At 42.9% G+C, this 10,459-nt stretch overlaps 1 protein-coding gene across 2 annotated transcripts in view; it reads right to left on the bottom strand.

Annotated features, from left to right (window-relative positions):
- Positions 1-10,459, bottom strand: part of TP53BP2 (tumor protein p53 binding protein 2) — a 38,861-nt gene that overhangs the window by 6,949 nt on the left and 21,453 nt on the right. For both annotated transcript variants that reach the window (XM_008630407.2, XM_017730165.1), the window contains exons 7-16: positions 10,047-10,228; positions 9,513-9,677; positions 8,866-9,103; positions 7,034-7,162; positions 6,490-6,626; positions 5,232-5,721; positions 4,089-4,870; positions 2,106-2,243; positions 1,397-1,530; positions 233-399 (exon numbers count right to left, since the gene is read on the bottom strand). In XM_008630407.2, the coding sequence (XP_008628629.1) occupies positions 233-399; positions 1,397-1,530; positions 2,106-2,243; positions 4,089-4,870; positions 5,232-5,721; positions 6,490-6,626; positions 7,034-7,162; positions 8,866-9,103; positions 9,513-9,677; positions 10,047-10,228 (2,562 nt within the window). The remainder of the gene's footprint in view (positions 1-232; positions 400-1,396; positions 1,531-2,105; positions 2,244-4,088; positions 4,871-5,231; positions 5,722-6,489; positions 6,627-7,033; positions 7,163-8,865; positions 9,104-9,512; positions 9,678-10,046; positions 10,229-10,459) is intronic.

The raw sequence follows: 10,459 nt of genomic DNA, 5'->3' as shown, positions 1-10,459 counted from the left end.
TAGGGAAAGCTTTTGTTACTCAGATCTCCTCCACAGGATGAATATTACAAAGTTAATCTCGATGGATCTCATTCTGTGACAGCAAGCTGGCAAAAACCTCCCTCTTTCCAAGAGGGACCTGTGGCACAGGCACATAACCTGAGTGTGCAATTTACCCCTCCATATGCACAAATGAACTGAGAGGTGGCAGGGGCACCCCAGGCATGCTCCAGGACTCGGGGCTGGCACTCACCATACAAGAACTGGGAGCACTGCGTGTAGCCTTCCTCCATCTCCTCGCACTTGTCTGCGGCCGTCTGCATGTCGCTGTAGGTCATGGCAAAGACAGCCGCCCCCGACTCCACCAGGAACTTGCACACCTGCACGTTATTGCAGGATGCTGCACAGTGCAAAGGGGTCCTGCAAGGCAAGGACAGAAGGATGGCACTTCACTCCCACTGCTCGTGGAGCGCTCACAGAGCCCCGGGAGCGAACGGGCAATCAGCCCTGCCCTGCTGCAGGCTTCCCAGCACAGCACTTAACCCAGCATGTCAATCGCTTTCCACAGATAACAGGAGCTACAGCAAGGGCTGCTTGAGCCCTAAAGCTAGGCTTCCATACAGATCTCCAGCTATTCTACCTTTTTTTAATCTATTAACATTTTAGGAACATTCACTAAGGCACTAAAAATTTAAAAAATTAATATTAAAAAACCCACTCAGAAATCTTTCTGACATCATGCCTCATACAATCTAGATAATTACTTCAAGATTTGACTTCACGACAAGTGCAGGTAATTGGAATAAGCCCTGAGGTTGAGGGACCACAAACATCTTTATTCAGTCTTAGGCCTCAAACCCTTCTGTTATAGGCAGAAATAATAGTAAAATCACGACCCCCTGCACCAGCCTTTCGTAAATAATCTCACTAGTTATTTGTAAAAAGGATTTGTAACCCATTATCAGTTGTAAACCTAGTTTGTACATTGTGGTTTTCCACTTCATTTTGGTCTAAAGTTGTGTGATTATTGGACAAAACTGGAGAGTTTGCAGGGCTAGATACTGCCCAGAGCGCAGGTTAAGTTACAGGCTCACAGAGGACATTGGGAATTTCAGCATAAGGCTCACTCATTATAACCTGTCTTCAATATCTCAAAGAAACAGAGCAACTTCCTGACAACTGTGTCCATCCCACAATGTTTTTTTCATACAGGGAATATTGCTATAATTTCCCTATTCTCCCCTCTGCACAGTCCCATGTGATGCCCCACAGAGAACTACTGTTGCTCTGCTTTGGAAAGAAAACTCATTGCCAGCTCCACAGGAGCAAAGCAAGGGACATTCTGAGGGATCTGCAGCTCCCAAGGCAGGGCCCTTGTGGAGAACATCCATAAGGAGCCACTTCATGGAACCTTTACCATCCATCACTGTCTGCAGCATTCACGTTCACCCCAAACTGCACCAGGAACTTCACAATTTCCGTGTGCCCAGCACACACAGCGTTGTGCAGCGCGGTGATTCCTTCATCATTGGGCATGCTAGGATCTTCCACCTGGCCAGCCAGAAAGGAACCAGTCACATTCAGGTGAAACACTCTGGAATAAACACCTCTTCTCATATAAGAATCAGTTGTCTTATTCTGAAATACGGATCTGTGACATATTTCTAGGAAGGACATGAGCAAGAGGGAGAAGAGTACAACCACCACTAATTTTTCAACAAGACTTACATTTAAGCTTGCAGTCTCCCTTTAACAGTGTGGTTCAGAGAGAAAGGATCTTGAGAATTTACTAGAAGTATTTTTCACAAATTTCTGATATATGTCTATTTAACTGTGAGCAAAGTTCACATGGATTTTGCTTATCGAATTATCTGATAACATGCCAGACAGGGAATGAAACACTACATAAAAAATGAGAAGCTGCCTTGCAAATTTATAGTCTTGATGCTAAAAATCCACTGTGGACTTGACACACTTCAAATCAGCCTCCAAGTATGATCACTTAGAACCTGTCAGGATTTATCTCTTCAAGAACATATCTAGGTTCTGCACTAGTCCAGAAAAGCTACAACTTCCCAGTTTCAGCTGGGATTGAAATTCCTTGTCTTAAAAATTAGCATTTGTACCTCATAAATTATTCTCTGCACGAGGTCAAACTCCCCCTCCAATGATGAATCCAGAAGCAATGCCAGGGGATTGAATTTCACTCTCATTCCATGCCCAATCCTCTCTGAGCCAGTCTTACGCAAGTTCGTCCTCTTCCCCTGTGAAAAGGTAACACAAGTTACAGGCACTTTTTTCCTGGAAGAACAATAATATATAATTGCTTATTTGGGAATGAAAGCAGAAATTATCAAAGCAGTGTTTAATATTAAATTTACACCATCTTTACCAATTCCCAAACACATTATGAATATATTAGGTTAGGCATGTTACGAAAGATCTCTGCCTTTATCTCTGGACAAGGTCACTATTCAACTCTATACAGAAGTTACCTTGATCAAACATCACCAGAATAGTGAAACTACCAAATCCCTGAAGGTCAGGAAAAGATGCATTTTTTTTCTTGTTGTTTGGACGATTTTAGCATTAATTCTCACAGCAGTTACACCAACCAAGCAGCACACTCCACAGAGTACACTACTTCAAGTGCTGATGTTAAAGTGCCTAACGTTTTTGTAAAAGTATAGCAGAGGATAGCAGGAGCAAACAGTGATGGAAAACAGTTTTGGAAAGAATATAGAACCAAGTGTAGAATTACTTTAGATGCTCCCATGGATACTGGAAACCAAATATTTCTATAGCTGAGTTTGTACCTTTTCCTTTAGGGAACATGCTCGCATTAGCTCAGTGCTCGCCCAGCTGGCTGGGCAGCAGCAATAGGACTATTCACGAGGGTATGTAAATTTCTGACAGATGTCCAGGCAAAGATGAATAGAATTGACTCATATTCTGCAAGAGCAGGCATGTGGAGATAAGATATGTAAGTAGAGATTCCCATGAAATACTCTTCTGCCTGTAATTTGTACATAGTATCAAAAGTAGGGGCTTTTTCAAGAGTGAGCCTGGCAGCACAACCCACAGATTTAAATATGAAATCAAGAAGGTAGGCTGGTTTCTTCTCATCATTGCAGAGTTATTACAAAACCAAGCAGAAATGAGTTCTTACAATTCAGGAAATCCTACCACTCAAGTTTCCTTGTAAAAGGGAGCAAGGACAAAATCTTTAAAGCATGAACACACGAAATGTCTACTCCATGCACAAATTACAGGGTTAAAAAGCACCTTTAAAGCTTTTAACTCCTCTGCACTGAAGTGATAGAGGAAAAAACCACTTTCATGTATCAAGTTATCAAAACTGTACTCATGACAGGTTTCTAAAGAAAGTCTCTGAGAAACCAAAAACATTACACATTTTTGTTCCACAACAGTGCAATAACATCATACACAGATACAAATTTGCAAAATAAAATGGTAAAAGTGCTGCCTCCTCCTAGCCCCAAGAGACTCCATTTTTATGCAACTTGAGGGTAAACTGATGTTGAATCAGGTTCCAAAGAAATTCAGAAAACGTTCAGTAGAAGAAATACAAACAGTTGATGTCCACAAATGAGTTTTTACAGCAAAAACTAAAGAAGTCTGTTCCTCCATATTTTTCAAGCAAGACACTTTCAGATAAGCAAATGCAATGCAGGATTAAGAAAATTCATTTCCAGCTCTTATTAGCAATAGTGGAAAAGGCTTGTGAAATCTGTATCTCTATCTGTATCTTTAATTTCTCTTAAAAAGGAAGTAAAATCTGGGTGTAGGCAGACTTCTATAAGGAATGCTCTTTACAGCTCTGAAGAGTTTTACTATTTGTGTATTCCATTTGAAACTTTTCATTATGTCATTAATTCTAGGAACAAGAGAGACTTTTCATTACTGCCATGCAGTCTGGAGATAAGAGCATCACACAAGTAGAACAGATACCCACAGAGAGACTTTTAGACTGTGGGACTGTTCTCCCACATCTGCTTGAGCTCTACAACACAATGCACAGGGTTTACGGCAGCACTTGAGAGGATTTATTGACAGGGCACCCCAACTGTAAGCTAAAAAATACTTACAGGAGGCAAGGAAAACTGTCCAGTAACTTCAGGAGGCCTCATATTGAATGAGTCCTCTCCCAAACTCTCTGGTTCCCCTGATGGATAGGGAGGTGGTGGGTATGGAGGATACTCTTCCATGTACACCTCCAGTGGCAGTGGAGCTTCTAGGTTTGGTTCTTCTGCTTTGGGCTGCGTGAATTCATCACTGTCTGATACAGCCTCAGGTACAGTGTCCAAAGGTGCAGGGGGAAGAGCAGCTTCGCTCTGCTCTGCTGCTGTGCTTTCTGTCTCCTCAGCAATAGCTGGTTCTGGCATGGAAGCAGCTGTTTCTTTTTCTGAGTCTGTGCTTAGATAAGGATTTGGGATTTCCACCGGGCTCTCAGGACTGGCAGCTGATGCTGTCTGTTTGGAGGGATGCGATGGAGCTGAGATAGTCTCCATTGCAGCCAGAGTGGTCCTCTGATACAACAGCTTCTGAATGTTGGGGCCATTAGGCCCCTCTGGCTCAGTAATAGAGCTGCGTTTCTTCAGCGGCCTGGGGGCATTGGACAGCTTTTTCCGTAGCGCCTCCAGGTCGGCATCACTCTGGTTGCGGTAGGGGTTGGATAGGAAAGGCAGCAGTTTGGTCGGGCTCAGGGGACGGGGTATCCGCTCTGGTTCATGGTTCTCATGAGCAGAGGCTGCTGTTTCCATCTCAGGCTCTGGACTGCCTGGCTTGCCCCGCCGGGTGGGGGCGCTGTTCTCCGTCTGCGGCAGCTGATTCTGTACTGCAGCTCCTGCCATCACGGGCTTGCCATACACTGGGGAGCAGTTCAGAGAGGGGTGGGGGGAAACAAGTTTGAATATTTGATCAACAAGAAAACAACAACAAAGAAGAAAGGTGAATCAGGCTGTGTATTCTTTATGTAGGCTAAAGAAGCAGAATACAAAAAACTGAACAGAACTAACCTGGTAACTACACGTACCATACAGTTATCTTGCAAACACGAAACAGACATGCTGCACTTCCTGTTAACACTCTTACACACCCCCTAAGATTCTTACAGCTGCCCTCACCCACTTAATTTCCCCAAGGAACAGCTTCGTACTCACAGCCCAGGTGGAAAGAACATCTATCTGAGGTTTATCAGGCAGAAGAGAGGGAGAGAGCCATATGCTTACCACTTGGAAAGTGCGGTCCTCTGGTCTGGGCCCTCGTCAAAGCACTCTGCACTGCCTGCTGGAAGTTCTTCCCAGGAGTCTGCTGTTGGGTGTACATGCTGTAAATGGAACTTGCAGCCACAGTTTGAGGCTTTCGAAATGGTGGCAGTGAAGTCTCTTTGGATGGCTGAGGAGTAAAAGGTCTCACAGCTGCTGCTGGGGGACTCTCCTGTTTGGAGGAAGGAAGAATTTGATCCTGGCTAGAGGAAGAACCTGCAGGAGGCACTGAAATTCTTTGCTGTATCTGCTGAGAAGGATGGGAAGGCTGCTGTGCCACTGGTTTTTGCTTGTTCCCCATAGCTGCAATAGCCAAAGGCAGCTTCTGCAGGTTTCCATCCAGCTTTGTATCAGCAGGTTGCAGATGACTGGCTTGACCAAAGTAAGGCAAGTTTATCTGTTTTGGTTTAGTGGGGACAGGTGGTGGCACCTTGGTTACATTTTTATTGGTTGTCTGAAAGAAAAAAATTTCATTAAGGTTACTCATGGTTTAGGAGTGCTGCTGTGAAGGACCAAAGACCCTCAAAGAATGACACAGTATCTTATTTGTACTACTGCTGCAATAATGTTTACAACATCATTGTGAACAAGAAGAAACTGCTTGAAACATTTTGTCACCACTGTTGTTTGAATACACTTTGAGCCTATTCTCTTTAATTCTTTCCGTAACAGCTATGTTTAAAACAGGAGCAATGGCAGGGCACAGTAATTTCTCTACAGATGTCAGAGACACTTGGCTGGCAAGAGGCTGCTCTCCAACAAAGCACTTGTCATCCCCAGTTGCAGGCTACTAGTCTCCCCCACCTGATCAAACTCTGCCCTTGTGCCAAAATTTAGGTGGGAAGTCTTGTTGCTATCAAACACATGAAGGAGACTGCTGCATTAAAGAGTGAAACAAGTGTGTAAATGATTTAAAAAACAAATAAACAACATGCAAATGCCTCTTTGTATCTTTGGGGGAAAAAAATATATGCATACACACTAGTAAAAGTAATACAGCCGCTCTTATGTATTAAGCCAAAATGTAGATTCTCACCACAGTGACCGTAGAGAACGATTTGGAGCTACCAACTGCCATCAAAAGCCTAACAGGCTTTTTTCCTCAGAAGCAGTCTTTTAAAAGCTGACCTCAGTACTTTTCAGAGCTTTCTGCCAGCCACATTAGAACAGCTGTGGGTAAGCCCTGGCAGATGGAAAGCAGCAGCCCGGGCTCCTTGCATACCTGTGCTTCCCGCAGGAGATCCTCACTGCTCTGGTTCTTCCTCAGAGTGCCCAGCCCAGCAGACTGGTCCACAGAGTCAAACATGGAGAACGGACGCACCTTCTTCTCTTTGTCTCGTAAAAAAGTTTCTCCTTCAGCTGTTGTTGAAGAGAGAGGAGACAACTTTCAAAAGGGATAGCACAACTGTAGGGATAAGAGTCCTGCTCTGTGCAATATTTACCACAGTGTATGCAGGAGATGCTTTTTGCATCCATCCTACCCCTGCACCAAGGGCCCCTGGGCCTGCCAAATGCTGTATTATGCAAGTGCAGCAGGGGCATGTAAGAAGGAACTAGGATTTACTCCACCACCTGAAGTGAGTTGTGGGTTTGAGTTCTTTCTTCATAAAAACGCTGCAACACCACAGCAAAGCAACATCAATGTTCTTTGATTTTTTTTTGTGCTTTCAAATGAATTCTCTGTTATTTACTGAAGCATTTAGAAGAGAAATATCATCAACTAGAATATCCGTATTTTAAGATTAGCCAAGCACAAAAGAACGTACCTTGTCCTTCACTTGTCACAATTCCTTTTCCTGAAGTCAAGGCTGAACCTTGACTAATATGATTGTCTGTATTTGAACTGCTCCAGTCAGGGGCAGATGGGGAAGGTTTTGTATTGGGGACCACAGAACCTAGGAGAGAACAAATTGAACACATTACGCTAAAATAGTATTTTTTATTGACTTATTACAAGTAGGGGTTTTTTTTCTGTAAGAGTCAGGTCTAGACAATGTAAAAGCATCATCACCTAGAGGTTAACTGCCAGAAAACCTATCATTACAAATTTTCATTCATTTGTTCGTTTTAAAAAGAGAATTGCAAATGAAGTTCAGGAACAGCTACCAAAAGCAGCAGCAAAACTCTTTGTTGTAGCACACACCTGCACTTCTAGCATGCAAAAAAGAAACTTCTCTATTATTTCCAGTTAGTAGGAAACTTTCCTTGAGTATCTGTGCTAAGTTAAAAGTGATACAATGTTAAGCATAAAAAAGATATATTGTGCAAAGAAAAAACATGATGCTATAAAGCATAGACAGACCCTGCAAGTGATATTCAAAACAGTAGAAAAATCATCTGTGTGTTTAATGTGCATACAGGTTCTGCTTTAAAGCTGGCCTTCACATTCATTGGAGTAGACACCCAGATCTGCAAAAATCACTAAGAAAATGCTTGCAATCTGCTATTAAATATTTCACTGAATTCTTTCTACTAAATTCTAAATAATCTAAGTAATGTTAAAGTCAAACAGTAATAATAAGCAGCAGGAGAAAAGTTCTGCTCTGACAAAGTATCAAAGTCTCTGTAGGAAAGCAGTCCTTTTGTCCAAATGCTAAAGAATAAGATGTGATATTTTAGTTCAAATAGCTAACCACCACACATTGCTCGAGCAAAAATTCAAATTTTCTGTAGTCTAGAGCTTAAATTCCACTCCAGTAGTTTTAGGATCAGCAAACCAAATAAAAAGAAACAATCCTCCATTCTCCAATACGGCAAGAGACACTTGGAACTGCTTTTGTGCAATGGTTACTTTAGTATCTGCCAGAACTGGAGATGGAGGAAGTGAGATAGAAAATAAACAGAACTATTCTACAAGCTCAGTCTTCATTTCTTGCTTTTGGGAAGATCAGTGTTTCTCTTCTCTCCCAGCTGAAAAAGGAGTCTTCTCCCAGGATAGCACAGAAGAGATACCCACAACACTCAAGAGTTTCTCCAGACTTCTCTTACTGAACTGACTCTCATAGGAGAAAGCCACAGAGAGAAGCCAACAAATCTCCATTAACTCTCCAAGTAGGAGAGGCCAAACCTCACTCATCAGCAAGTCAATAACTTTAATGCTATTTCTGTGCTACAAGCAACTGCCTCCTTTGTAAAATTTCTTGTCATGTTGCTTGATCTTTTACATGTGTCATTTCCAAAAATGCACAATCAGAAAATTTGGCTTTACCAGTTTTTAAATCCAGGCACCAGATTGCTACCAGGTATGTACTAAAACTGCCTCTAGAAACTCAAAGCACACTTGTTGTATAGTTTTTAGGAGAACTTCAAAATAAATAAAAAGAGTAATTACTTTACAGAAAAATCCTCCTACATTCCACACTGTACGACAACTCAAAGTGCTCACTAATAGATTTACCTGATTTTTAACATTGAATCATAGAAACTCAGTGCTTATAAAATATATTCACAGGTGCAGGAAAAATTGCAAGTAGCAAGACTGACACCTCAAATAAAGCTGTGCTTTAAAAAAACCAAAACAAACAAAACATCAGAACAGAGCTGTTAGGTAAGAAAACAAAACGTATCTAGATAAGAAATACTAATTGTAAGCTATTACCTGCAGGAGCTTTAGCTTGTGAACTGTTCCCAGCTCTCATATTGGGCAGTGTTTGTGTTTTCAGTGGCCCATCAGGTACCTGCAAAGCTTGTGTCCCATCTGAAAATGCTGGCTTCACCAAAAGCTCAGGTCTGGAAGCAATACGTGGCATAGTAGAGGACTGGATATAAGGACCTACAGCTGCCACTCGACTTGGAGCAGAAGCCACTGGCTGTGGTAAATTCCCATCTGAAGAAACCTTGGGGAAAAAAAAGAAGAAAATTTAAAGAATTTTATTCTGCAGTATCCATTCATCAGAGTTTGAAACAGAAGTCAAAAAGGATAAAACAAGTAGCAAATGATACTCCAACATCAAAAGTGCTTTTTTGGAAAAGCTTTGAGAATTATAAAGCTGAGGTAGTAATAGCAAAAAACAAAATCTAAAATAAAAATCCAGGACAGCGTAAGACTTCTTGTCTGTAAAGAGTAAATAGGTTAACACTAATGTACCACGAAAAGGACTTTAATAATACAAGACTTCCACTACATATGGATAAGGACAACAAGTCTAGCATCTCAACAACCTTCCCCCCCAGCAAGTTCTTACTTCAGGCTGTACAGACAACACACAAAACTAATGTTTCAGTTCTTAAATGCCCCACACTTACTGGTACATTCTCTTTCTGCTGCAGAGCTGCCTTTTTCTTCCACAGACGCTCGCGCAGCTCATTAACACGCTTATCCATGACTGCCACCTCCAAGTTGCGCTTGTTCAAACACTCCCTCTGTTGCTGCAGCTTGGCATTCTGCTCCTGGTTCAGTTTGTTCCTCAACTGAATAAATTCACAAAGCAGTGGGGGAGGAGGGGAAAACAACAACAAAAAAAACCAAATTTACTTTCAGGATTGGGGACAGGAAACTGTTGGAAAGAGAAAAGCCTTCTAAAAAGTCAAGTCATGTTTTCCCTCCAGAGAAAACGCTGGTTAGTCTCCAGATTTTGCAGAAAGGAAAGGTATAGGCAGTGGGTGCTCCTTCTCTTTACCTTGAACCCAGCACAACTAACTCTCCATCCTCAGCATGCAGGCAGTCACACAGCCCTGGCAGGAACAGGAGCAACAGGATTTCTTTGCAACGAGGTAAGAAACAACCCAACCAAGTTTTAGCCTGGAAGAGCTGAGGATCACGGGCTGGCCTCCCTTTACCTGCAGCTCCTTGTAGAGGCGGTCGAGCTCAGCTACAGCCGACTGGTTGTCGTGGTAACCATCAATCCGGCCGTTCTTCAGCATCTCCAGTTGCCTGGTGAGCTCCTCTACTTTGGACACGGCCAGCACCAGCTCGCGCTGCTTTTGCTGGAACAGGCTGTTCATCTGTTCAATCTCCTCCACTGCGAAGAAGGGCAGAGCACAATAGCTGCCCTGAGAAACAGCCCAGCGTGGGCTGCTTCCAAGGCAGCACTTAAGGAGACAGAGAGCGCCCTGCTGGCCTCCAGAGCAGGGCTGCTCAGCCAAACCCATGGGCCCCGTCACACCAGCTCTTCCTCTGAGCTCTGGCAAATGCACGCTCACTAGAATGATTATGGAAATTTGGTCTACTTAGAGCACTGACAGGGAGGGAC

The sequence above is a fragment of the Corvus brachyrhynchos genome, unplaced genomic scaffold, assembly GCF_000691975.1.
Source record: "Corvus brachyrhynchos isolate BGI_N302 unplaced genomic scaffold, ASM69197v1 scaffold101, whole genome shotgun sequence".
Classification (NCBI taxonomy): Eukaryota; Metazoa; Chordata; class Aves; order Passeriformes; family Corvidae; genus Corvus; species Corvus brachyrhynchos.
This window is presented reverse-complemented; position numbering and strand designations above follow the sequence as displayed.